Source organism: Clytia hemisphaerica, unplaced genomic scaffold (genome assembly GCF_902728285.1).
Source record: "Clytia hemisphaerica strain Z4C2 unplaced genomic scaffold, Clytia hemisphaerica genome assembly, whole genome shotgun sequence".
Classification (NCBI taxonomy): domain Eukaryota; kingdom Metazoa; phylum Cnidaria; class Hydrozoa; order Leptothecata; family Clytiidae; genus Clytia; species Clytia hemisphaerica.
Window position 1 is genome coordinate 432417 of NW_027104238.1, and position 27033 is coordinate 459449.

Below are 27033 nucleotides of genomic sequence, written 5' to 3' on the forward strand. Positions count from 1 at the left end.
AAGTCTAGCGTTAAAACTCAGAGTTAAAACTCTACCCTTCCAGCCTAATTCAGAGCGCTTCCAAATCGTTTGTGGTTGTAAGATTTCGTAGAAATTTCTCTTTTTTTTAAATATTATGACTTATGACCGGAGAAGAAAAAGAATGAAATGATGTGAATCCAAAAATAATGAGAACGATAAGTACAATCATGTTTATGGTACAATCAAGGTCGTATATGTTTGAGAAAACCACTTGAAATTACTGATGAAACATTGGATAAAGGTCCCCCTTCCCCTCAAGGACAATGTTCATTTTGTACGGCTGTGTCATCGTTCATTGAACATTTTCATCGGGGGGAAAAGGGGGAGACAGCTTCTAATTTGCCTCTATCCTGCCTGTCTTACCATTTTTGTCCTGAACATTAGGAAACTCAAAAAAGTTTATAAATGTAAAGCGCAAACTTAGACTGAGATTAAAATAAAAATACTTACAAGAGTTAAACGACATATGTTATTTTGATGGATTGACAAAATGTAATGCTTTTCTAAAAAGCTACTTAATCCATTTTGAACATCGCCTCATACGGGCAATAAAAATATAGGCGAATCCAGGGCTATCTTCATCAATCAAAAAAAGAGGTAAGACATGGGGACGAGGTCGATAAAGAGCATTATGAAAAAGACTACAGGGAAAAGAAAAGATTAGTTTTGGTTTTGGAATCTTCAAGAATAAGATTTCGTGACAGACAAAGAAATACAGCTCAAAAAAGGTGTTATAAGTTGAAGAGTTATTTATGTCTTTTCACACGAAGTTCATCTCGAAGTCGTTCTTCACGTTGATGAATGCGTTTGATGCCAGGGATGAAACCGATGGTAGTGATGAAAACGAAAACAGACGTGATGGTCCCATAAATGATTCTCCCTTTGAAAATATAGCCACCGAGGATAGGTCCGAGAATCATGGTGATCCTTGCGATGGCAGATGACAGTCCTTGCACTATCCCCATCTTATCTGGGTGAAACAATTTACTGAGTAAGCTTCGAGAGCAGACAAGGTTTAATGGGATAGAGATGAAAACACAAACAGCTATAGCGGTGAAAACAAGCTGACGTGCCATCAGTTCGTGTAAAGTTGACTCATATATCAAAAACAGTAAGGAAATCTGAGTCATTCCAAGAGACACTACCAATAAATGTGCGTCTTTGACCGAACATTTTGCACTCAGAAAGTACATCAGTAGAAATACCATGATAACAAGCACACCACCAACCACGTAAATCATTCCAGTCAGCTGTGGTGTCCATCCATAGTCGAATTCAGTAATATAAGGAGCAAGGATTTCGAAATTTGTCTGACAGAACCATAACATGAAATCAGCAGTGGTAATAAGAAGGAATTCAACGCACAAAATCTCTTTCAAAGATTGCCAATAATCTGCAAATTCTCTTTGTTTCTCATGGAAAACTCCCTGACCAATCTCTTCGATAGCATCTTGTTCAGGGGTTACCAAAGAAGAGTTTGAGCTGCTTTTGCTTAGTTCGCTTTCCATATCGTCGAAAGGGTTTTCAGGAGACATCTCCGTATCTCCTGGCGAGTCAAAGAGAGAATCAGAGGAGCCATCGAAGGGGACTTCTTGTTCAGCTTTCTCTCTTGGTAATAACGACACCGAATCTTCGATTTCGTCGAATTCATCTTTATTTTCCATTTTGACGTCGATCAACTGCTTCGCAAGATTGAAAACACAAAAGATGGTGATAACCTCCATGACTAACCATGCAATTGCCATGATAACACCTGGAAGTGTGTTGTTGTCAAGGACCCAAGTATCAAACTGAACCCTCTTCCCTTCAATCAGGAAATTGAAACTTGGTCCAACGATCAATCCCAAAACACGACCGAACTCAAGTAAAGTGATCACTCCAAGTCTATGTTTTTCTTCATAAAGATAAGTTAACTCTCCGACAGTCAATGCCAGGAATCCATCACCGATACCAGCGATAAATCGTCCAAGTAACGGCAACAACATTGAAAATGGAAGCGCGTAGATTAAATTACCAAGAATTTCAAATCCATTCAAAATAAGGAGCAGCTCTTTTACTCGTTTGGTGCTATCGTAAAAATATCCACAGATAGGAAGGCTGATGCAAGCAGCGACGGGGTAGGCAGCAATCGTCAATCCAGTCATGAAAGGGCCAGCATTAAAAGTTTTCATGTATAAGAGAGCAGTCGGTAAAATGATGGAATATTCCACTCCCATCATAAAATAACGTAACACGAAGGACATGATAAGTAATCTTTTTTTCAATTGGAAAACATCCGTATAAAGTATTTCTCGCGTTTTCCGGATGACATACTTCTTGACAGACATCTTTTGCGGCCAAAGAATAAACGCTCGCTGTTTTGTAGAATCAAAGAACACCTTCTTCATTCTCACCTTTACGTTTGAAGATGAACATTTTTTTCAAAAACTTTTTCACCAAGCAACTGAATAATTTTGAAATGCGATCTTCTCAAACACATTGCTTTAGAAACCTTTATTTTTTGCTTGTATTGGTCCTCGAGTATAATGCGTATATTTACTCAGGTTTTATAGCTTCGTTTTTAAAAATTGATTCGTTTATTTATTTATAACACCAAATCAAATCATTCTTTTATGTTATCGTCCTGATCAAGTTTTCTTCAAAATCCGTTAAAAAAAATACCGGAGAAGTAGAAAGAAAATATAAAAGCAAGGCTAAAACAACGTCCTGGGATGTTTTGTAGCTTCAGGCGGAATAGACAGCTAGAAACGTCAATCTAAAGCTGAATTCAGGACAGCTTGAAAAGCTTGAAAACTGTTCTTGTTTTAAAGTCATGATATCTAAGTGCGAAATACGGAGAAAAGTATGACTCTCGTTATCAAACCGATTTCAACCGCCCTCAGATCCGCCAATGTAGATTTGTGGTATTTTCAATGGAATGACAATTTAATATGTTTCCATGACAACTGCACGCTTTTTTTATAATAAAATACTTTTTAAGGCTATTTATGCTGAAATAGGCCAAAAAAATAAGAATATGGTAAGAACACCACAATCATGGAATTTGGCAGCCTAAGAATTTGGAGCCTAAGAAATCCCATTTCTAGAGCATTTTACTATTAAATTGCCAATCATTCCCCAGCAATGCTAAAATGGTCCACAAAAGTGCCAAATTTTTGCTTATGTGTTACATGCTAGATTTTGGCTGAGTTCGAATCCAAACGTAAGAATACTTCAAGATGATTTTTGCAAAAAAGTTAAGAATATTGATGATGAATTGAATTAACATCATTCTTATAAAAAAAGCATGTACATCTGCAATCAGATTAATTGTTCCTTACAAAAGAAGAAAATTGCTTATCATTAATAACATCATCTCAAAGCAAGCGTGACAAATGTTGATGCGAGTTATGTAGATGATAACATGAAGAGAAAAAAATCTGCAAATATAATTTTGTGCCTTGTTTTGGTTTGAGATTTTGAAGAGAAACTGTACAGTTACTGGATAATAATAAAACGTCAAAATGTCAGTGAAAAAATATGTGCTTCGCAAAACCAGAGAACTTTTATATACCGATACTTTCCAACTTAAAAAACGTTTAGTTGTGATGTCGTTCGTGCTACGTTATTTTTTGATGGGAGTTGAATATTCTATCATTTTACCAACTGCTCTCTTATACATGAAAACTTTTAATGCTGGCCCTTTTATGACAGGCTTGACGATAGCCGCCTACCCCGCCGCTGCTTGCATCAGCCTTCCTATCTTTGGATATCTTTATGATCGAACAAAGAGGCTGAAAGAACTTTTGTTGATACTCAATCTCTTCGAAGCTATCGGTAATTTAATCTATGCGCTTCCATTTTCGATAGCAATGCCGTTACTTGGACGATTTATTGCTGGAATTGGGGATGGGTTCCTTGCATTGACTGTCGGAGAATTAACCTATCTATATGAAGAAAAACAAAGACTTGGAATATTATCTATACTAGAGTTTGGACGTGTGTTAGGACTTATTATAGGACCAAGTTTCAATTTTTTGATTGAAGGAAGGTACGTGGTGATAGACAGTTGGGTATTGAACAATAACACGTTGCCAGGTGTCATCATGGCGATCTTGTGGTTAATGATGGAGTTCCTAACTGTCTTTGTTGTTTTCAACCTAGCAAAAGATCTGATCGCTTTGAATAAACCAAAGGATGTCGATGACACAACAGCGTTATTGAAAAGCATGGATACTGAGCCTATAGAAGGAGTTGGGGAGGACTTGAGAGAAAGTGAGCTCTCCGACAATGAAGATTCAAAACTGGACATTCAGACAAATCCGCCAAGTCGTCCTCCTTCTCTTCATAGTTCAAACGAATCGTTATTCCATCCGACGTTAGAAAAACAACATTTTGATAAGAAGCTCCCTTTGGAAGATGATGAGCAGAGCATTAGTAGTAACGAAAGCAGTTTCTCCGACATCCGTGATAAAGATGAAATCAACGATGTTGGGCATGGTATTTTCCACGAGAAACATTTCAAAAAGTTCACAGAATACTGGAACTCCATCAAAGAAATCCTTTGTTTTGAATTCCTCGTAATCACAGCCACTGATTTCACGTTATGGTTCTGTCAGACCAATTTCGAAATCCTTGCTCCTTATATTACTGAATTTGATTATGGGTGGACACCACAGATGACTGGTATGATTTACGTGGTGGGCGGTTTCCTCATCATTATCGTGTTTCTACTGATGTATTTCTTGAGTGCAAAATGTGCTGTTAAGGATTCGTATTTGCTGCTGACAGCACTGATCGCTACACAAATTTCACTGGTTCTGTTGGTATACGAAGCAAACTTAACGAACATTCCCACGCGTGAGACATTATTTGCAATTATCAGTGTTTTTGTATTCTTCACAATCCCTTTAAATTTAGTCTGCTCAAAAACATTACTATCCAAACTTTTCCACCCTGACAGGATGGGAGCAGTACAGGGACTTTCGTCGGGGATTTCCCGAATCACAATGATCATAGGGCCCATCATCAGTGGATATATCTTCAAACATCGCATCATTTATGCCAGTGTGACGTCAGTCTTTCTCTTCATAACAGTGATTGGCTTCTTCTCCTGCATCAACAAAATCCACAAACGTATAAGAAGTCTGAGACGTGAACTTCGCGTCAGCTCCTCCAAAAGACGTTAATCATTGAACCTCAGAGGATTTTCTAGAAGATGTATTTAATAGGAGGGATAATAATTTCGATTGAAACTAAATTAAACTGCAAAATTTGAAATTAAATTATAGTATTGAGTTATGTATTTACATATTTTTGTGTTTTTTTATACGTGGTTAAATTTTTTGATGTAACTGAAAAAATAAGGACTAACTATTATATTTTATTTCAACTCTTTCGCCAATCAGTTTTCCTTGGAAGAAATTTGACGGCTTTGACCTGACCGTAGGTTGGAATTTTCTCTTCATCAAAATTATGCCAATATTACAAATAAAATATGGACTGACTTTTCTACAGAAAATGTGTCAAGTTGAATATTGATAAATGAATTTTGAAATAAATCGTCTCATTGAAAAGTTTTAGATTTTTGTGAAATGTATTATAAGGTCATTCTAACGATGTTATCTTTGTAGATGTGTGCTGCTTAACAATAAAATGTTAATTGTTTTCGGTGATAAATATATTAGGCGCGAGGCCTGTCATACTGTGCACTGTCACGGTTACACCCGTTCGGTCTTACGGAGAAGTTTCAACGCCGTTATATTCGGCATAATATTTATGAAAAGGGTTTTCCGATTCGATGGGTTCTTCTCGCGACACCTTTTTCGTTTGTTTGATCAAATACAACTTCTTGTAAATAGTGTGGAGATAAGTAATCATGCACAAACGATCGATTGGATAATTACAAAGGTCATCCACCTCTAAAAGCTCGGGAACACCTGCTTTCCTAAAAATTTTGAAAAACCAAAAGTTAATCATATTTAGTCTTTACCAGTTTTTTCTCACAGAAAGGATTGCCGCAAGTAGAATTTGCATTAAAATGAAAAAGTGAAGTTGAAAAAAGCGGCCACATAATTTTTTATCGAAATTGAAGTATGACTACAAATTCAGAATTTAGCTCAGTGTCTTTTGCTATGCAAATTTCTGCTAATAGACGATATCGGCTTAACGAAATTCTCCCCGAATGATTACCCATGATGCATTGCGCAAAAAAAATCAGTAAGTCAATATTGTCCGTGAATCTTTTTGCGCAATGCATCATGGGTAATCATTCGGGGAGAATTCGGAAAGCCGATATCGTCTATTGAGTGTGATTTATATGGAGCATTTTTAAAGCTTGGTAATTCAGAGCCGTATGGATATGAAATGTTAGTTAACTTTTCACGAAAATGCACTCACGTTGCAACCTGTAAAGCTCTGGTGAAATTTCGTTGTGGATCATCACACAACTCCTCGATCGGTAGAATATTATTCCCAAGTAACGAGTGCATCAAAACATACAACGCTTTCCCGTTCTTCCAGCTTGTTGTAAAATTCTCAACACGTACACCCTACATGTTGGAAAGAGTAAGACGAGTTGTAATTCCGGCTATATACACTGTGATTAATCTAAATAAGTTTGAGTTTATTGACCATTGATATTCATATTGGAAGTTTATCGTGGCTTGGATCACGAGATTTACGTTTGGCTACGTTCCGAGAGCCCATCATCAGGCAATGTGGAGGATGTTTTCTCCACTATTTATACTATATATTTGTCCGATATATACGCTGTGATTTACGGAAATCTCTCCTCTAACGGTTTGAAAGTGCACAACACAGAGTTAGAGACAGAGTTAAAATTGTGCAAGTGCAGTGAGAACTACTTGAAAGAAAACCTAAAATTTCTTTTTGAAAGGAAAGACTTTCTTAACTTTCCATACCTGGTAAACGTTGCATTGAGTCTTGAGCCATTTCAAAAGTGAATCAATTTTCTCTTTTCCTGCCAAATTACTCATGATGTCTCAAAACGTTGGAATTAATTCCTCTACAAACTAACTGGCCCTCTCAGTCTCATAGGAGAGCAACAGCAAGTGTAGTAAGGAAATTCTCCATCAACATCAACAAGATCACTAAAAACAAGATTGTTTTGACCAAGTGGTGAATCAAAAATAATCAATGAAAACCATTGTCAATCTTCAGTTCATCATTTTCTTTTGGAAGATTCTCTCCCGTGAAGAAGTCGAAAAAAAAGCCAAGAAAAGTTCGTGATTTTTATTATGGGCTACTCAAGGATTAAGAATAGCTTCTTGATAAGATTTTGGGACCAATATCGTAATAGGACCTTTTTTCCCTTTTCTATTCATCAATTTTCCTCTCGTAAGGGAACTGAGAAAGAAAAAAGGAAAACAGGCAACCTTATCACCTAAAGAGATGTAAATTACCAATGTATTATTAATACAGCGGATTACATCCAAGTGAGATATTAACATCATCATTTCTTACAGATTTTTTTTCCTTCCACTTCGATGAATTGTATTTCTCAGATGAAAAACAGTTGACCGGCCTAGGAGCTTTGGACCTAAGAAACGGAAAACTTTATCTATATAACCGGAATATGTATTTTTTTCTCATCGAAAGATTCATATGCGACAATCTACATTTGCAAGAGTAAATGATAAATCAATCGCATTAGACATGGTCCTAATATCGTTAGATTGTTGAAAAGCTCTTCCTTACTTTACGCAAGGAACTTGAATAAAAAAGTTTCTTGATTTATGACACCTTCAGTGTCGTTGAGCGGAACTGGAAGGGCGACAAAATACTGAATGTCCTGAATGGCTTCATATCATTCTCGTATAAAATGATCATCGCTTATAGTTTAAAAGTTTCATGTTCAAAAGTATTCCAAAACATGAGAAAAAGAACTCAGTTGGTGTGGTAAGCGAATGTGTGGGATGGATGGTTTAAGCAGCTACTTTTACAGTTTCAATAAATAGATGGAAAGAATTCTTTTAAATCCACACCGTCATCCAGCAGTGCGGAGTTTGATAAGGGAAAGCTTCACATTGTGAAGTCTAATCAAATGTTTATGGTATATACCAAGATTCATGAGACAAAAAATGTTGCCAAAGCTTGAAAAAATATTTCACTTGTATGAAGGGAATCTTTCGTCTGCTAAGGAAATGTTTCGCTCCTTCGTAAAATTTTAGTTGATCAAACTTTAATCTCAAGATGAATTTGTATGTCTTGAAGATACTTTTTAGCTTCACTATCTTATTCAAGGCATCGTCGAAGGAGTACAGCAGAATTTGTTTTTATACCAACTGGTCACAGTATCGTACAGGAGACGGCAAGTTCACCGTAGACAACATCGATCCATTCCTTTGCACACATATTGTGTACTCGTTCGCACAGATTGGTGATGGTTTCGAGCTTCAACCGACCGATGAGAAGGACGAACAGCAATACAAAGAAATTATCGGACTGAAAATCCAAAATCCTTCACTGAAAGTTTTGCTTGCAGTTGGTGGTTGGTTGCATGAGTTTGGTAGCACAAGTCCTTTCTCTAAGGTAGTTGCCTCGAAAGAAAATAGACAACAATTTATTCGAAATTCCATTACTTATCTCCAACAACACGACTTTGATGGATTGCATTTCGATTGGAGATATCCTACCAAACGTGGTAACTCCGATAAAGATGATCGTAAGCGATTCACTCTTCTTTGCGAAGAATTCAGGAGAGAACTCATGGTACAAAACCTAGAAACCGATCACAAATTAACAATCTCCTCCTCAATTTACCCTGATATAAAAGAGCTTGATGAAATGTATGAAGTTTTCAAGCTAGGAGAACATTTAGAATCTATGTATGTGATGCTATCTTATTTACAAGATCCAGAGGATGACGAATGGTACATAAAGACCAAACCTGTTTCAGGATCTGTGGATGATTTGATGTGGATTGTTAGAGAGCTTCTAGCAAGAGAGGTTCCACCAGAAAAGGTGATCTTAGTATTTAATAGATACTTTCAGAACTCAATCTATCAGCCTTTTATTTGTTACAGTACATTAGATAGGGCAAACTAAAGGAATATACATCATATATCAGTGCCAAGATGGAACCTTTTTCCTCAGTGGGGATGAAAATTTTTATCGAAATCTCAATGTAGATTTAAACTCATTTCAGCTCAAAAACGGCAATTTTTTTCATTTAATTTTCAGTGGGGATAAAATAATAGGGCAACTTTTCCAGTGGGGATGGGGACTCCACCGGGTCTGTGTAATACGGGGTGTAATTATGAACAGGTTTTGGGACCAATTTTCTTCTTTCAATTTTAGATAGTGATTGGTTTGGCATTGTACGGAACCTCTTTCACCCTGAAGAACAACAGCCAAGTGACAGAGTTGGGATCACTAGTTGATGGTGCAGGAGAAGCGGGACTTTTCACAGATGAAAAAGGTTTTCTCTCACAATTCGAAATCTGCCAACGATTTGGAACACCGTCTAAAGCAAACTCCAATGTTTCACCATTCCAGCAAAGAGGATCACAATTGGTCACCTTCGAAAATGAACTTAGTCTAGTGCATAAAATAAAGACCGTGTTGAAAAGCAACGAGCTTCAAGGAGTGGCGTTTTGGTCGATTGATAACGACGATTTTCTTAATATTTGCAAGAAAGGAAATTTCCCATTATTAAACACTGTAAGAAACATACTAACTACAACCACGACCACTTCTACTACGATGATGACCAGTTCCACTATAACAACCACCCCTACTACGACAACGACCACTCCCACAACAACAACCACCACCCCTACGACAACGATAAATCCTACAACGACAACGACCACCCCTACTACGACAACAACTACAACAACTTCTACTACAACAACGACCACTCCTACTACGACAACGACCACTCTTACTACTACAACGACCACCCCTACTACAACGACGACAACCCCTACTACGACAACGATCACACCTACGACAACAACAACAACCCCTACGACAATGACTACTCCTATTACTACAACGACCAACCCTACTACTACAACGACCACCCCTACTACAACAACGACAACCCCTACTAGGACAACGACAACCCCTACTACGACAACGACAACCCCTACTACGACAACGACAACAACCATTACGACAACGACCACTCCGACTACAACGACGACAACCCCTACTACGACAACGACCACACCTACAACAACAACCACTCCTACTACGACAACTACCACCCCTACTACAACAACAACAACCCCTACGACAACGACTACTCCTACTACTACAACGACCACCCCTACTACTACAACGACCACCCCTACTACAACAACGACAAACCCTACTAGGACAACGACAACCCCTACTACGACAACGACAACAACCACTACGACAACGACCACTCCTACTACGACAACGACCACCCCGACTACAACGACGACAACCCCTACTACGACAACGACCACACCTACAACAACAACCACACCTACAACAACAACCACCCCTACTACGACAACTACCACCCCTACTACAACAACAACAACCCCTACGACAACGACTACTCCTACTACTACAACGACCACCCCTACTACTACAACGACCACCCCTACTACAACAACGACAACCCCTACTACGACAACGACAACCCCTACTACGACAACGACAACAACCACTACGGCAACGACCACTCCTACTACGACAACGACCACCCCGACTACAACAACGATCACTTCTACTACGACAACGACCACCCCTAATACTACAACGACCACCCCTACTACGACAACGACAACCCCTACTACTACAACAACCACTCCTACAACAATGACGATAAAAGTTACTCCAGCTGTATCACCACAACAATGCTCCACTTTCACTTCAGTTGTACGAACAAATAGTCCCAGAAGTAAGTTTGGTTTCAATGACTTTCCTCTATCATAGAGTTTGGTTGAGAATGTGAAAACGTAAACCCCAAACTAAAATGAAAGTGATTGTAGAAGGTTTAAACTAGCTAATACTTTGTTTAGGAAGTGCTTTTTGGGTTGTTTATTTTAGTCATGATGTTGTTCATCTTGATCTTCGCAACTTTTAGATCCCTTCAGTATTTCATACAACTTTATTTTCAAAACATTAGGTATCGAAGGCTCGTTGACGTTCACCTTAAGCGATCAACTACAAATTGACGATACAATCGATGTGAAGATTCGTTTTGACGATTTTTACAGCTACCTTCTTTTTTACTCCGGTTGCTTTGGTCTTACACAGTTCCCTGATGGGTCACGTGGTGTAAAGTTCACCATCCGTCTACAACAATGGATGATCGATAATGGATGTATCGTCCCAGGGGAAAATCTAGTTCTGAAATTCACCAAAAACTGGAGATCAGAGACAGAACCGAAACTTGAATACCTAAATGTGAATGGAACGGATCTTTGTGGGGCTACCTGCATCTCCATCAACTCCTGGTACAAGGACCAGAATATGAAACAATACTGCGCTACAAATTGTCCTTATGGCACCTGTCCATATCCGCAATGTTCTTGTGATCCCACTTGGACACCGAACTATGATTGCAAATCTACAGGGAATTATGAAGGACGAGCGGATATAGACGAATACTGTAGTCTTCATTGTTATGAGAATTCGGTGTCGTGTCCAAGTGATATGTGTTTGTGCTCGTAAACTCGTAAACCAATTTCTCCCTCGTGAACTTTGTGTGAAAAATAATGCAAGCCACTCATTTTTATTTATTTGGCTTTGTATGTAGAAAACTACGCTGATTGAAAATATGTTGTCTCCATCTAGTTCATAATACCTTTACAAGTTTAAATGTACAGCGAGAAATATCTCGATGAAACTGGGTGACGATTGGTTGGGACGATAGGGTGGGCAATGGGGCTAAGGGGTGAAACGTAGGACGATGGGAAGAGAGGATGGGGGACGCCAATTTTTAACATGAATTTATTTTCCTGCGTTAGATAGGGAGAGGAATTCTTTTTTGGATCAATGAGATAAAGGTGTGGATTACAATTACCAAGTCAGTCAAGGTGTGAGTTCGTGTTGGTTTAATATGTTCAATGAGAAAATTCTTCCAGAAGATTTTAGAGGTCAAAGTCAACAAAATTCGAAGAAACCTTGAACTAGATTAATTTCTAGTCTGAAGCAATGCTCTCACTTTAACAGCAGGGGTAATTCCATTTTGGAGAGTTATATACCTTTCAAGAAATTTACACAACGAAAATATTATTTTCGTTTCAAAAAAAATGAAGAAAATATTGCCATGGCAACCAACCAAAAGGTAACCAACACTTCTGAATACATCAAAGGATCGATTGAAATAAATTGAGAACAATAAAATTCTCAATGAATGAACTTTTTCTTAATTTCATTGTTGATTGGGTTCCTCATTTTTTTCTTCTTCCTTTTTCTTCTTTACCATGTGACAAAGGGAATGAATTTACTTCAAAATGGTAAGATAAGCATTTCTTACAAGATACAAATGGTAATTGGACACTTAAAATTTTCATATATCGCCACCTGGATATTGCACTTTTTATCTGGGTGTAGGAATTCGGGAAGATGCAACCTTTATAGGATAATAGCTGTGTGTTATTTTCATTGTTTCTTTATCCAACTTAAATTGAAGTTTAAACACACAATTTCTTTTTAAATGGTGTTTTTTTATTTCATCTTAACTTTTTGGCAAAAATCATCCTAAAATATTCTTACGATATTTTAGGTATAAGATCGAAGTTTAACCTAGATTTAACATGTAATACACGCCTAGAGAATATTGAGCGTTACTGGGGTATTATTGGCAATTTACAGGTGAAAATGCTTCAAAAATGGCATTCTTAGGTTCAGTTGCTAAATTCCATGATGGTGATATTCTTAGCATATTCTTAATTTTTGGCCATTTTGGGGGGGGGGGGCATTTTCATCATGGACATTTTTATAAAGTGTACACGTTTTTTTTTATTAGAACCTAGTTTATAAGAACATATAGGCTGAAATTCGTCGAAAAATTAAGAACATCTTAAGAACATGCCCAGCCTCAGTTTGGAAAAAAATGACAAGAAACTACAATTTTTTCCTCTTTTTAAGCAGTTTTAACCGAATTTAGGGTTGGATCCTCAAAGTCGAGAGTCAAATATTGTCCAAATTTTGCCAAATTTAAGTGCTCTTTATTTTGTATCATAGTATCATATAGTCTGAAAAAATTAAGAACGCATTTAAGAACATTTTAGGCTGAAAATTGCTAAAAAAATAAGCACATCCAGGCTCAGCCAAATTTTTGGTGTTCTAATAAAAAAAAAACGTGTATTCTTATAAAAAAGCGTTTATTTATTTGTGTTCTAGCCCATGAACCAGAGGCTATGACGCTAGCTTAACAGAGTTTACGGCTTTGAAAAATAAGCTAGCGGCTTCCTTAATTATATTATGAGAAAAAATTATCAGTAAATCTTTTCTTTACAAAGCTGCTTTCTAACAGTATCTTTTATAAAAAGGAACTAAAAGACATTGAACGAAATCAGTGGTGGGTTTGATACGGTTTTCTTTCCTTTATGTCTTTTATAAAACTTCAAAATACTTCCTTATCAATTTCATCAAAATGACATTTTTGTGTTGTGTTGAGATTGGGATGGCAGAATGGTTTTCGGATCAAATTTTCCACATACCGCATACTTAATAAAACGAACTGGTAAGGCTTGTACTCATTTAAATGAATTTGTCATGGTATTATTGTGTCTACCCTGGTCAAAATTCTTAATAAGGCCTTGGAAGAACTTTCAAGATCTTAGTAAGATCTTGACAAGATTCTTGGAAGACTTAATAAGATCTTGTAAGAATCTTGCCAAGATCTTGCTAAATTCACGTACAAATTGCAAGATCTTACATGAAAGGAAGCAAGATCATCAAAAATCTTGGATGATTAGGTAAGATCTTACAAGCAAAAAATTGAAGTAACACGAAACTTGAGTGATACCTCAGATTCAAAAATAGAGTAAAGAGGGGCTAGATGTTTTATACCAGCTGAGAGTTGTCAATTCAAAAGGGCAGATAATCACCGACCAAACGGAGGAACAATCGACTGTGGTTAATAAGTGGATGGACGGCAGACAACTATATTGACTTTAATTGCCTCAACGTCTGATTAATGAAGTCTGTGTATGTTTGAATAAGGCCAATATTCCGGTCAATATCTTGTTTGAAGAAAGCTTCTGACAGTGTTTTGCTTTCTCCGAAGAGTTTCACTACCTTCGTCTTCTCATTTATTGATAGCCCCCCTTGATGGGCCCCCTAGCGGTTTGCGTGAATGCGTGAATGGGCATTTTCGGTTGCATGAATGCGCGAAAATTGAAAAAAAATTGTGTGAATGCGTGAATTGAAAAGAATTGCGTGAAGGTGAAAATCCACTTTTTGATTGCGTGAATGCGTGAATCTGGGCTATTTTATGCGTGAATTTCCCCATTTTTCCACCAATTATGGGTAGTTTTCCCGATTTTCCAATGTTTCCCCGATTTTTTCCGAAAATTTGAATTGCAATTGAAAATTATTGCGTGAAACTCGAGGAAAATTTGCGTGAATGCATGAATTTTGAAAAAAATTGCGTGATTGCGTGAATTGCTGAGGGTCCGCTGGGTGTCTTCTTAAAGCAGAATTCAAAAGTCAAAGATTGGAATAGTTGAAAGCAAGACCACGCGGTAGGAATGTGTTTATAATGATCTTTTATCGGCCATTAATAGGTATCACCAATTACCCCTAACCAAATTTTCTCAAGAAATCGAACTAAAATAGGCTCTTCATTTGCGAGTAATGATTTATAAACAATATGTTGAGATATGGGTTGATAATGAATTATGTGTTTTGAAGTATGTCAGAAAAAAAACATTGCACGCTGGATGTGAAGAGATAAGTAGCTCATCATTTGTAAAGCTCTGTTGGCTTAGCAGAAAATAATTCAGTTGAGAGAAAAAGGAAGCAAGTCAAGAGGGAAGTGATTGTATTAGCAGCTTTAACGATTTATTTTCTGTACAGTGGTCCCACGACTGGTTCTCTGCTCTCGATTGTGAATTCATCAGACTCATATGTTGCATTTTGAATTGACCTTTGACCGTTTGGGATGTTTAAATAAACTCATGCTGTTTATGCCTTTACCGGTAAAGTATTTTATCGTGGCTATCTTAACTTTTTGGGAAAAATCATCCTAAAATATTCTTAAGTTATTCTTAGGTTGGACGGTGTGACGGGATTGGCCCTTTTTTAGTACGGTATTACGGGATTTGACGAAAAAAAAGACAGGAAAACGGCATTTTAAAATCAGACGGTGACGGTATTTGGCCTTATTTTTTGTCATTATGCCGGTATTTGAGCCTGTACAAACCGGTGTGACGGTGTTGTTATTTTTTTCAATTTTCGGGATTCCGGAATTCAGCAAAAATTTGACGGGAAAACGGTATTTCGAACCCCTACAAACCCCCCTAAAGAGACATAAAATGACATTTTTAATTATATTGAGCTTTGCTGGGGGATGATTGGCAATTTACAGTTGAAAATGCTCTAAAAATGGCATCCTTAGGTTCTGTAGCAAAATTCCATGATGGTGATATTCTTAGCATATTCTTTATTTTTTGACATTAAGTTCATCATGAACATTCTTATAAAGTATATTCTTATAAAAAGACGTGAAGGCTGTAGAATTATCTTCTGTAGAAGAATAAGTGCTTGTTCTAAGTTCAAATTAATTGTTTGTTTATCATTCTTAAGTGGAAAATTATACGTTTCTTTGAGAATGTAAAGGAGTAGGAGTGGTCTCCAAGGGATCCAAGCGTGTTTTGGCAACCGTGGTCGTTATCTTTAGAGAAAGATCTTTCTTTAAAAAAGTTATCGAAACTGGAAAGTTTGCAAAGTGTGATAGATTCTGGTCTTATAATAGAACAACTTTAAGTTATACCCTGGAGGTAAGGAATATTTACAAGGGTGTCAAATGACATCCTCTATTGGTTGGCACAGGTTACTAAATATGTTAAGCTCATCTAGGATCAGCATGTGAATCTGAAATCATCGAAATAGCTTGTAATGAACGGAAGCTTTAACCCATTTGAAAGTCTCTTAAGCCTGGGATAATTATTCAATTAGTTCCATGGATTAACATCAAAACTTCAAATTGTATTTTTCTAAAAACAGCATTTGGCAGACGTGAACTTGATGGGAGATTTTAGGTAGCACACAAGTTGCTTAGAGAACTTTAGTTTGATTGGGGACGATCATGTCAGATGCCATGTCAAAAATGCATTTTCAAGAAAGGGCTTCTTTAGATAGACTTGCCGAATTAACTACACGTTTTTTTTTTATTAGAACCTAGTTTATAAGAACATTGAAGCTGAAATTCGTCGAAAAATTAAGAACATCGTAAGAACATGCCCGGCCTCAGTTTTTAAAAAAATGACAAGAAACTACAATTTTTTCCTCTTTTCAAGCAGTTTTAACTGAACTTAGGGATGGATTTTCTAAATTCGAGAGTCAAATATTGTCCAAATTTTAAGTGCTCTTTATTTTGCATGATATTGTCGATTTAGAGGAGTCTGAAAAATTAAGAACGCATTTAAGAACATTTTAGGCTGAAAAATTGCTAAAAAATAAGCACATCCAGGCTCAGCCAAATTTTAGGTGTTCTAATAAAAAAAACGTGTAGTGGACTTTGACCATTGAAGTCTAGACCAAGGAAAGGAGGGGAATATGGTAAATGCTGCTTCTTTTTGTTTCATCACAACCGAAGCCTCGTGTTTGAAAGAAAATGATCTTCTCGCACTGTTGGATTCTCCCTCATTGAAACAATGTTTCATTTTCACACCATTTCATTTTCCTTTGGTAACACTAGAGGGATTACACATTGTACAGATTCTCTTTGTGTTGCAGTGTGACCGACACAAAAGACCTCTTCTTCATATTTCTTTCATCTCAGTCTGAGAGAAATAAATATCCCTTGAATTAAAATGAATTAATGGCAAATGAAGAATTTTGAAAAGGGTGATATAAAGAAGGAGTCCCAGCAGGTGGCCACAAACTTCCCCATTCTTCCCATCCTTTTGTTCTTCATTTCCAAACAAAGAAAATTCCTTTTTTCATTTCTTTTGTTCCTTCCATACGTTTCCATTCTTTAGTCTTTCTTTTTCATTTTCATTTGCATTGAGAGGAAGATTTCGTGACGTCACACACAAAAAGAATCCCAGAAAATTGTGTTGTTTGTTTGAAAAATTTGAATGAGAATGAAATATTATTAAAAGAAATTTTATGAGATAAAAATCTTGTGTTAAAAATTTCCTATCATTTCATAATCTATTTGTGAGTATTTGAGGAGATGAAAATTTTTGGTTTTAGAATTATCACCTTTCCTTTGCTAAAGCCTTCCTGGATTTTAAATTTAGTTCTCTATGTAATGAATGTCTCTTGATTGTGGTTATGTTGATATGAACCAATGTTTGACGGATGAGGAATATAAGTCGTTGAGAGGGAGTTAAATATTTAGCTGATCGCTAAGGGGAACACCTGAGTTCTTATGTATTCAGTGAAAACAAAGAAAAATATTTCACAATATGGAATATATTCGAATTTAAGCATTTTTATGTTCTTTTAATCGAAAAATTTTGCTCTAAAGAACATGGCAGATTATCTTGAATATTTCATTTCGCGTGGAAGTTTTCAACTTCACTTTGAGACTCAAATTTCAATTATAGAGTGGTTGTTGAGCTTCAAAGTTTTGTCTTTCGAAAGACATGGGCGGTAGAAAGTTCAGTGTAAATTTTGTAGTTCGGCACTTTTAGAGTAGTTTCTTCACCGGTACGATTTTCAGATGGTGATAGGGCCCAGGTCACACAAGACAGGAAACCCGCCTATCAGTTCACTGCGAAAATCTCTAAAATGTCGGATTCCTTGTTCAGCAAATATTCAGAAATCATTTTTTATTTTGGATGTTACAGGAAAAAAAGAAAAAGTTTAGACAGTGTCTCCTAGCTTAGGTCACACTGGGTCCTGAGGGTTATAAAGGACAAATATAGTCCCTTTTTTATGGGAAATCGGTTTGGCTTGTTTTCCGGCTTGACGTCATTGGGTAATGCTGATGAACTTTAATATGAAGCACTTATCTCCATTAATTCTGATTAGCATCTTAATGATAAAAAAGAACTCGTGATAGATAGAAATGTTTAATTATTTCAGCATTTATCCATTTTAGCATTCATTTAATGCTAAGCCGGCATTCAGATTTCAATTAAAAGCGATAAAAAGGAAAGCATGGGCGTTCATTACTTCGCTTCAAAGTTTTATACTCATCGGTGTGTAGTATGCACATCTGAATTAATTGAGCTGGAAGTCATTAAAAAAAGCTCATTGAAACTTTCGTAAACCGTTACGCTGAAGGAATAAATAGATTGCTTGTTTGTGATTGAACTAATTTGCTTTACATTTGTGCAAAGTCATTTAATTGCTGTCAAAGCAAATCGGACAAGCTTTCTTTCACTTTACTAGACTCTACTACGCACTGGGTTCACTGGGAAGTTGACGCAGCTTGTCAGACGCGGTCGTACGGTGTGTAAGATGAGAGTTTTTGGAGAGAACGTAATATCATGCTGTTTAAGTCTGACTTCTTTTAAAAGTTTTGGTTTGTGGACATTTTAATCGATAACAGTCTCTTTTGCTTTTTATATAAATAGTATATCTTTATTCCAATAATACTAATTAAGAAAGATTATGATCAGTAGGCTAAAAGAATTCCAGGCTTTTCGCAATCAATAACTTGTTTTCGACTTACTCTCTATTGAGCTACAAAGATACGACTTCAAAATTTGGACAGCTTTTGACGCCAGCTTGTTAATCAGATTGCTTGAATCTTGAAAAACAAAGTGACATCAGTATTCTGGCATTTCTCAAGACTTTTGATACTGATAATGAAATTCCTTTTGGAATGCTTTTAATTCAGAGATTCTCTTCAAATGTCAAAACTCGTATACTTTCATATTCCAGTGGCTTCATTGGCTACGTTGTTACTTGACATGGCGTTTTGAGTGTTGTATGGAGATATGGTTTCTTATCTTTAGATTCAACGCCCATACGCCCAAACTTGGGGGCGGGGAAGCTGGAAAAGGAGAAACTTGAGGTCACCGTGCTCACGTTTCTAGCGATTGCAGGGGGAGGGGTCTATAATATCTCCAATAGTGAAATTTGTACTTAGGATTTCAGATAATCAAACAATGGTTATTTGGAAAATAGAATTAGTTATTGTATTGTGTATTCTTACCACGAAAAGGGAGCATGTGTTTGGCTTCTGTTTTGCAGAGTGTTTCCTCCCCTTCTATGTCGTCAATGGGAACGGTTGAGTGAACACATGGCTCTTTCTGTTTACCAAAAACCAAATCTCGCTCACTGTATGTGTAATCTCCCTCCATCCGCTTGTCTAAAAAACGAAAATAACAGAAACGTATAAGTGGCGGAGCAAGAAAAGGAAGGGCGGAGGAGTTCAGTTTCTTTGCAAATAGAAAACCAGAAAGATTTCCAAATACTTTTTGAGAGAATTGTTTTGGTGTACGGTTGTGTGTGGTGATATTGGAGGATGTTTGGAGTATGCGTGGTGGATGTTCTACTGTTTTACTGAGTGATTTAAATGTTCAGTAACGCTGTAGGTTGGATTTAGTCCAGGATCTGATTTTTTTTGCATTTGATAATCTGATGGTAACAAAGCACCATCAATAAATCAGAGAGCGGATATACTAACAGAGTCTGACTACAGTATTGTAAGTTGGATTTTCAACGTTTTCTCTAGTTTATCGCTTTCTTCCGATAGCCTTGTCGGGGTCTTTTCGTGAGGAAACATACTAAGTTTAAATACAAGATGCGAAAATTATTTATTCAAAATAACCGAAGGGAAACTGATAAACATGTCAAATGTCTCCCAAATATTTTATGATCAATCGATATAAAAAGAATTTTTCAAAGAAAATGAACATCAAATTTTGATGATGATTCCGTTAGAAAGTATATAATGTCTTCACGAAGAATCGAGAAACGAAAAAGAGGATAACTCTTTCTTCATCTTCGTTGAGACAGACGGTCTTCAAACTTTTTGGTAAATTGATAAACTATAAAAGAAGGGGCTTTCTTGGACGTACTTGAGACATTCATTCATTCGGGATTTTTTTTTGATGAAGTTTTAATGCTCGGCTTTGATGAAGTTTTATGGGCAGGAAAAATAATCTAAACACTTTTTTATTAAGAATATATTTTTATCAAAGCTTCTATGAATCACTCATTTTTATTTGACCGTAGAACGTCTTCAGTCTGTTGGCTTTTGGAAGAAATCTACTGTGGTAAGCGGACGTCATTGGGAGAAAAACATGTTTGTCAGTCAAACCAAAGTTACAAATCGGTTAAAATATCATGCTCTTGTGAGAAAATATCAGCGGCCTTAATTCCAATATATAATTAAATGATCCTAAGAGTTTTTACCGAGAAATTCCAGCAGTGATAGATGGGAAAATTCAACTTTGACAAAGATCAACTATTTCAATCAGACGTTTTCCGGGAAAAACTTTAAAAGCAGTGATATCAGCAAAATGATTCGTCTTTTGCACGTGAAAGTGAAATTTTCCCACAATTTTGAGAGAGCTTAGAGTGTCGATAGATTGAAGTATGTTGGCAAGAGATATCCAATTGCTTTTTGTGGTCATATCTCAACAAGGCGAGAATAAATAGATCACACAAATCCAATTGCTCATAAAAATAACCTAGAAAAGTTTTTTTAAAGCTACCCTACGTACGTGTATATATGACCTGAAAGTAAAAATTTCTATCAAGCTTTGGTGGTAGGAAAACAGTTTTGAGAAATGTGTAGGTAAGTCTCTAAAATCTGTTCAGGTAGATAAAACAGAATTTAAACGACTGCAACGTTTTTTTTGTTTTATGGTAGCGTCGTCAGATACGAGGACGTCATCAAAACATGTTTAGAGCACGTTGTTTTTTACGAATATTTACTTTGTGATCTTACCAGCATATATTATGGCAAACAACTTTTCTTTGGAGCGCAAAAGCCAGACCGTAAACAAGCCTTCTCCACATTTTGTGTTTGGAAGATCAGTGGGAGATCACTAACATCATCTCGTGTGTTTAAGGGGTGAGTTTGGGCGTCGTAGTCGTGGTAGGCTCCCTTTCTTGTTCAGTCTATGAAAGAAATTCGAAAACAATGTTTTCAAATACAACGATATGTTATGAACGGTTAGGGTGGAAAAAGGGTGGTAAAAAGGCGTTAGTTTGGTAATTTGGGGCGATATTCTTTACAGGTCAAATTTCTAAACGTTTGATATCCTGCTGAAGGGGAAAGCTGACGAGTTTTAAGAGTTGAATTAAAAACATGACTATGTCACAGTTATACAAATAATAAAAAGGTACTAAGCTTTAAAGCCCTGTCAAGAAATTATGAGTGTCAAAATTATTTAAATGTCAATTTAACCTTTCATTTTCTCTTTATCTTTTCCAGAAGAAAATCATTAAAATTGGAATAATTTGAGACTTTGGTGGGCATTGCTATCTCAAGGTGGAATACGTCAAAAGACATTCAAGATCAATTTTATCACTTCACAAGATAAAGTTTGCTTTCAAAAACAACATTGACATCCAGTGAGAAAGGAAACCCCCTGAAACCGACTTCAGATTACTCATAAACTACTGTAAAACAGGATATCTCGCCGGAGGTCATATTTGCGGTCAAGAAGAGATCTTTATATGTGTATTTGATGAAGCTTTTGATGACGACTGGCAGAATGTTTGAGGAGTAGTTTGTTCTTTGAGTCAACTTATTTGGAAGGCATTCTACATCACGTCATATGTGGAGAGTATAACTACGAGATTAACTGAGAGAGAGAATTTATTGATTTTACAATTGACTTGAACATAACAACACGTGATTGAAACAAGATGGCTTCCAAATCAATGCCGGCCACAGAATTTGAAGTTTACGTTTCATCGGCCGATAGTGGTATCGATTCTGACAGTGCATCTATTGCCAAACTAAATTCCTCCTTAGAAAGTATCGAACAGCGAAATGAGATCGATCCAACAACACTTCTGGCTGATAAAAACGCCCCACATAATGAAAGAGTGGAGGGGATCGGAAAAGCTTTAGATTGGCTGCGCGACGAACTCACTAAAATGAAGGAAACGGATAAAAAGTTGACGAAAACGTTCATAAAAATGCGATCACGGATAGCCGACCATAAGGAGTTCATAGAGAACGGAGGTTTGTTAGCGGTCGAACAGCCCATCCTCCTTGAAACAACAACAGACGATTGTACTTCAGAACTTATGAGAAGAAAAATGTCGCAAAAACGACCTGATTATAATTTGATTGCTAAAGATGGTGCATTTCCAACAAATGGGCTGAACTTTGAGAATAACAAACGTGCAACGTGGGTTATATAAAGACTGGTACCAAGTTGTAGTAAAGGAAGAGTCACTGAAGTCAATTTTTGATGGACGGATTTGTCAGAAAGCTTCGTTTCATGATCGCCGCTCAGCGTAAACATTGAAATGTAATTCCATAGAACAAAAGTGCGGAACGATGAAATGTTGATTTGACCTTAACATATCTCATAACGGAATGAACTGCTTTCGAAAGACTCTTATGTGGATTACAATCTCAAAAACATGTTTCTTTGATTTCGAAAACGTGAAATCTTTGATTATTACACTGATCTGTTTTGTTTGTAAGCTAAGAGATTTAGTTAGGATTGAGCTACGTAATGTAAATTTTCAGCTCACGGCTGCAGAGTACCTTTTCAATCTCAGGATCCCAACTCGAACTATACCCTTTAAAGCTTGAAAACAGTTTATTTAATAACCAAAATTTTTAAGTCGTGTTGAACTTATTTTAAAAATGATATATATTTTGTAAAAATTGTAGTTTTGTTAAATAGTAAAGTAAATATTCATTTTGGACCATAGGCATTATCGCAAAGGATATTTAAAGAGAAAATCAAGATGATAATGAATCAACCGAAATTTTTTGGAAATTCTTTCTGTTGAAAAATCTCTTCATACGATAACTTCGGACATAGTTTAGCAAACACATCTCTGGGAACTAGAAATTACTTCGAATAACTTAAAATCCGAATACCATTGTTCAAACGTCTTCCGTCTCAGAAGGATTTCCGTCTTTGTGAAGTAAATCAAGAGGGATCTCCGTCTTAAAATTCCTGTATAAAAATTCACCGAAATTTCAAGATTATATTACTATATATATATTACTATGTAAAATCCGTTTTCAGTCTCAGACGAAAAACCTTAGTTTGACCAATGGAATACGTTAGGTAGTTATTGCGTCGACTATTGAAAGGCTTAGGATTGCAGAATTTCACCAGCCATCGGAACGGATTTTTCAACTAGAGGTCTGAGCCCTAGCCCTCGTTTTAGGAGTTTTCCGGGTCCAACTATTGAGTTTAAGGCTGCGAAGACGCTAGAGAGGAATCAATCTATCTCAAGCAAGACAAAGTGAGGCCTTAAGAATTCCGCCGCGTTTAGAATGACGGATTGAATCTAGTCTTTTCTTTGTTCTTGAGCGGTCTTGCGATGGGTTTTACTTTGAATCTGGCGTTTGTGTGTAAACCACGCCGGTTACGCGTTTTGGATGAGAAATAAGCGGCTTTATTTTTTCCATCTAAAAGTTTCGTATTCAGGCCCTTGGAGATTTGAAATCAATAGGCCCAACATCAATTTATTCAGTTTTTACGGGTAAGGACAGTTGAGTCCTACTTAATATGCGGCGGAACAGGAAAGGAAGATTTACTACCATTCCTCTCCGGTAGGAAATTGATTCGCTCCTTTAGAGCTTTAGCGTGGGCGGCCGTCAATCCGTCGAGCAATGAGTAAATATCGTGATACCATAGGTGCCAAGGTTTTTGAGACATAGGTTAAGTACCCTTCTCCTCTGACTCTTTTCAAGGGATCAAATTTCTTTGCAAAGCATATTTCAAGGTGCGTCTTCGTTAAGGTGAGAAGATATCTGGATGAGTCAAAGATGCTTTATTCACTAATCACCCTGTTATTCATACTATTTCAAGGGCTCACGCATTCTTTATCTTTGCATCACACTAGAAAAGCATTGATTCATTCAAATTCAAAATTTCACATCACTAACGTCCTCCCAAAGATCTTTACTGACTGCCGAGCACGTCAAAGGCCTACCGTCTTTCCTCTCTGATGGAAAGTTGGCCCACTACTCAAGAACTTCAGTGTGGGAGGCCGCACCATCGAGTCCGCGCTATTGGACGGGAAAGCCAAGGGAGAAATAGTAATTATTATCCATATAGCGGTCATTAAGTATAAGCCATTAAAGGTTCAATCGGCGGGCGGTATTGAAAGGTTTTGTGACTCAAATTGTCATACCCGCGCTGAGGAAACTAAAGCGCCAGGCATCAGAGGGCTGAAATATTATTAACCGCCCAGGTATAGGGCAATAACGTCATTTGCGGCCCGCTCGTAATTGGATTGAAGTCGTTGCATTGAAGCGAAGAGACTAAACTAACGTCACTTTTTGGTCATTTGCGGCCCCGCTCGCAAGGTGCAAAAAATTTGTTGAAGACATTGCATTGAAGCGAAAAGACTCCGCTTCGCGTCGGGCCCAAATGACACTATCGGGCGAATAATCAAACTACGCGGCAGAAAATAACAACAACGACCTCAAACTGAACGCTATTGTTATATTATTGTGTTTTTTAGGGATGGCTCAGTGACTAAGTGAGAAAGCCAGGCAGCGAATGAAATAAAAAAGCAATACACTAATATAGTTTTCGTTTCATTTTATAGTGATTAAATTGCTGGGTTTTTTTAGCGAATGGTATGGTGGCGATATAATTAGTGAATAGATAAGGTTTTACAGAGTCTGTGACATAGGGATGTGTGTTTTCACACAGGAGTGAAAACAATCAATGCAATCAAGAATACCTGGGGTAGTTAAGTAAGACTTTTTGACAAATTTCTACTGTATAACACGGGGCTGTAATTTACAACTGCTTGTTGTCTAAATGTTCCTCCCCGCCCCTAGAGCAGTACTATGTTGACAACTTAAACGAGAAAACAGCCAATCAGCATGGCAAGGGTTAGCGAGCACCTCACTAAAAACCGAGACTTTTCATCCCGTTAATTGCGTATAGAAAAAACGCGGGTGACGTCTAGTATAGGATAGGCAAGGGTCAATTTGTTAGAAAATTTGATGAAAGATGGTGATTTCTGAATATCAAAACAGAGAAATGTGACAGATGATGACAAAGGGATTTTCGCATCTCATAAATCAACAGAAATCAAATTCGTCTGGGAATGTATTAAAACACCTGAGTTTTCACACGTGATTAGCAGCTACATAATGCGAGGTTTTAAAGTGCTAAACGCAAAGTAGGCTGAAACTGCTTTTTATAGAAACTTTCACAAAAAGTCTTGGCTTTTGAGGGGTGAAAGGAATTTTATCCTGATTTGTTAAACTTCCGTTATACCACAAAGTTGTCAGATTTTATCAACAAAAAAACGAAAATCGAAGAAGACAAACTTGACAGAATGGTCTGAAAAAAAGAGATTTCCAGTACGTTTGAAACCCCGAGGAAACCCCTTATCTCACGAATAACATGCTCCGATCAATTGTTTAGAATATTCCGTCCCGTACAAGAAGTTGACCTGCAAATAAGCTAAAATAACAATAGTCTGTAAACAGACCCGATATCTACGGCTAATTTCAAAATTTATTGCCGTAGAGGTTTGTACTCCGAAACGATTAACGTAAGATACACTCTGATACAGAGTAAAATAACAACAAAACTTTTGAACTGAAGCGTGAAGGAAACATTAATTCAATTATTTTACCGGTTAGGATACTGTATAGAATAAGGATGGATAAGGATGGATAGTGTACAATCATGAGGAAATTCAATACCCATAAATAAACAACACATTCATGAAAACGATCGTATTTCAAAATACCACTCGCAAAAAGGGATATGTCTAAGTTTTTAAGCATCTTACGGAATACATTATCAACACTGATTCAAAATGGCAGACAAGGATGTTACCAACATAGCTTGTGATCTTGACACCGAATGGGTGGAGAAGAATTATCAATCTTCGTGGAAAGACAGATTTGAAGAGGATGGATTCTTGGTCATTCGTGATTTGATTCAGGATGAGAGGGTTATGAAAAGTTACATCAAAAGTTATGAAGAACTGTTGGATTCCAGTGAAACGACAGACCATCGCTTTGATCTCGGTTCACATAAGGATGAACAGAATCAGAACAATGAGAAGAAGAAAGAGAATATTTGTCAGATCATGTGGCCTTCCATGTACGATGGAACATTTTTAGAAAGACCTATCTTCAAACGGCTATTAACAGTGGTAAGAAAAATCCTGGGTGAAGACATGGACTTTGATTTCGATATGCTGATCAACAAATTTCCGTATAGCGGAACACCAACTCCTTGGCATCAGGACGAATCATATTGGCCGGACATGCCAGATAAGCGGGCGGTATCGTGTTGGGTTGCCCTTGATGATGCCACCGTTGAGAATGGATGTATGTGGTTTGTGAGAGGCTCCCATCAGGAGGAAGCTCTACGTCCACATAGGAGGGTGAAGGAGGGCCACCATGCAAGGTGTACAGACTCGTGTAGCGAGAGAGAGGGTCGACCACAACCGTTGAAGGGTGGATCGTGCACTCTGCATCACGGTCGAACGTTACACTACACGAGAGGGAATAACACTGGTACCAATAGACGAGCATACATTTTGAACTTTCGACCGAAAGAAATGGTGCAGTGGGAAAGAGACCGTGGGTTTGACCATGGGAAGACACAGTGAATAATTTGACAAAATATTTTAGTATAACTTCATTACCATAAAGAAATTTTCATATGAATCCTCTTTCACTCATTCCTCGTTCCTTTTATTTCATTACTGTATGCCTGTAACCTCTTAAAAAGGATAACACTAAAGAAAATTATGTTG

The 27033-nt window shown here is 37.1% G+C and overlaps 5 protein-coding genes across 6 annotated transcripts; 3 read left to right on the plus strand and 2 right to left on the minus strand.

The window, feature by feature from the left end:
- Positions 1-681: 681 nt before the first annotated feature.
- Positions 682-2445, minus strand: LOC136816100 (uncharacterized). The gene has a single exon (XM_067072537.1). The coding sequence runs from the start codon at positions 2406-2408 to the stop codon at positions 768-770; it is 1641 nt and encodes a 546-aa protein (XP_066928638.1). The 5' UTR covers positions 2409-2445; the 3' UTR covers positions 682-767.
- Positions 2446-3396: 951 nt separating this feature from the next.
- LOC136816102 (uncharacterized) lies at positions 3397-5386 on the plus strand. Its single transcript, XM_067072539.1, has one exon. The coding sequence runs from the start codon at positions 3525-3527 to the stop codon at positions 5187-5189; it is 1665 nt and encodes a 554-aa protein (XP_066928640.1). The 5' UTR covers positions 3397-3524; the 3' UTR covers positions 5190-5386.
- A 60-nt stretch (positions 5387-5446) lies between these two features.
- On the minus strand, positions 5447-21210 carry LOC136816104 (smoothelin-like protein 1). 2 transcript variants are annotated; one of them, XM_067072541.1, is made up of 5 exons: positions 21038-21210; positions 19295-19450; positions 6924-7112; positions 6400-6551; positions 5447-5947 (listed from the first exon to the last, which is right to left on the minus strand). In XM_067072541.1, the coding sequence occupies exons 3-5, from the start codon at positions 6996-6998 to the stop codon at positions 5737-5739; spliced, it is 438 nt and encodes a 145-aa protein (XP_066928642.1). In that variant the 5' UTR covers positions 6999-7112; positions 19295-19450; positions 21038-21210; the 3' UTR covers positions 5447-5736. The 2 variants fall into 2 exon arrangements, with proteins under 2 accessions (XP_066928642.1, XP_066928641.1); XM_067072540.1 differs by lacking the exons at positions 19295-19450; positions 21038-21210 and having other exon boundaries at positions 6924-7326.
- Positions 7978-11827, plus strand: LOC136816101 (oviduct-specific glycoprotein-like). The gene is made up of 3 exons (XM_067072538.1): positions 7978-8985; positions 9322-10903; positions 11132-11827. Exons 1-3 carry the CDS (start codon positions 8215-8217, stop codon positions 11677-11679), a joined length of 2901 nt encoding a protein of 966 aa, XP_066928639.1. The 5' UTR covers positions 7978-8214; the 3' UTR covers positions 11680-11827.
- A 4819-nt stretch (positions 21211-26029) lies between the features above and the next one.
- On the plus strand, positions 26030-26954 carry LOC136816075 (phytanoyl-CoA dioxygenase domain-containing protein 1 homolog). Its single transcript, XM_067072507.1, has one exon. It carries the CDS (start codon positions 26083-26085, stop codon positions 26884-26886), a length of 804 nt encoding a protein of 267 aa, XP_066928608.1. The 5' UTR covers positions 26030-26082; the 3' UTR covers positions 26887-26954.
- The last annotated feature ends 79 nt before the right edge of the window (positions 26955-27033 follow it).

Coding starts and splice junctions, on each gene's coding strand:
- LOC136816100 (XM_067072537.1), bottom strand. CDS start 2,408: ATGAAGAAGGTGTTCTTTGATTCTACAAAACAGCGAGCGTTTATTCTT.
- LOC136816102 (XM_067072539.1), top strand. CDS start 3,525: ATGTCAGTGAAAAAATATGTGCTTCGCAAAACCAGAGAACTTTTATAT.
- LOC136816104 (XM_067072541.1), bottom strand. CDS start 6,998: ATGAGTAATTTGGCAGGAAAAGAGAAAATTGATTCACTTTTGAAATGG. Junction 6,552..6,923: donor CTCAATGCAACGTTTACCAG/GTATGGAAAGTT, acceptor TCCAACATGTAG/GGTGTACGTGTTGAGAATTT. Junction 5,948..6,399: donor AGAGCTTTACAGGTTGCAAC/GTGAGTGCATTT, acceptor CAAAATTTTTAG/GAAAGCAGGTGTTCCCGAGC.
- LOC136816101 (XM_067072538.1), top strand. CDS start 8,215: ATGAATTTGTATGTCTTGAAGATACTTTTTAGCTTCACTATCTTATTC. Junction 8,986..9,321: donor GAGAGGTTCCACCAGAAAAG/GTGATCTTAGTA, acceptor TTTCAATTTTAG/ATAGTGATTGGTTTGGCATT. Junction 10,904..11,131: donor ACGAACAAATAGTCCCAGAA/GTAAGTTTGGTT, acceptor TCAAAACATTAG/GTATCGAAGGCTCGTTGACG.
- LOC136816075 (XM_067072507.1), top strand. CDS start 26,083: ATGGCAGACAAGGATGTTACCAACATAGCTTGTGATCTTGACACCGAA.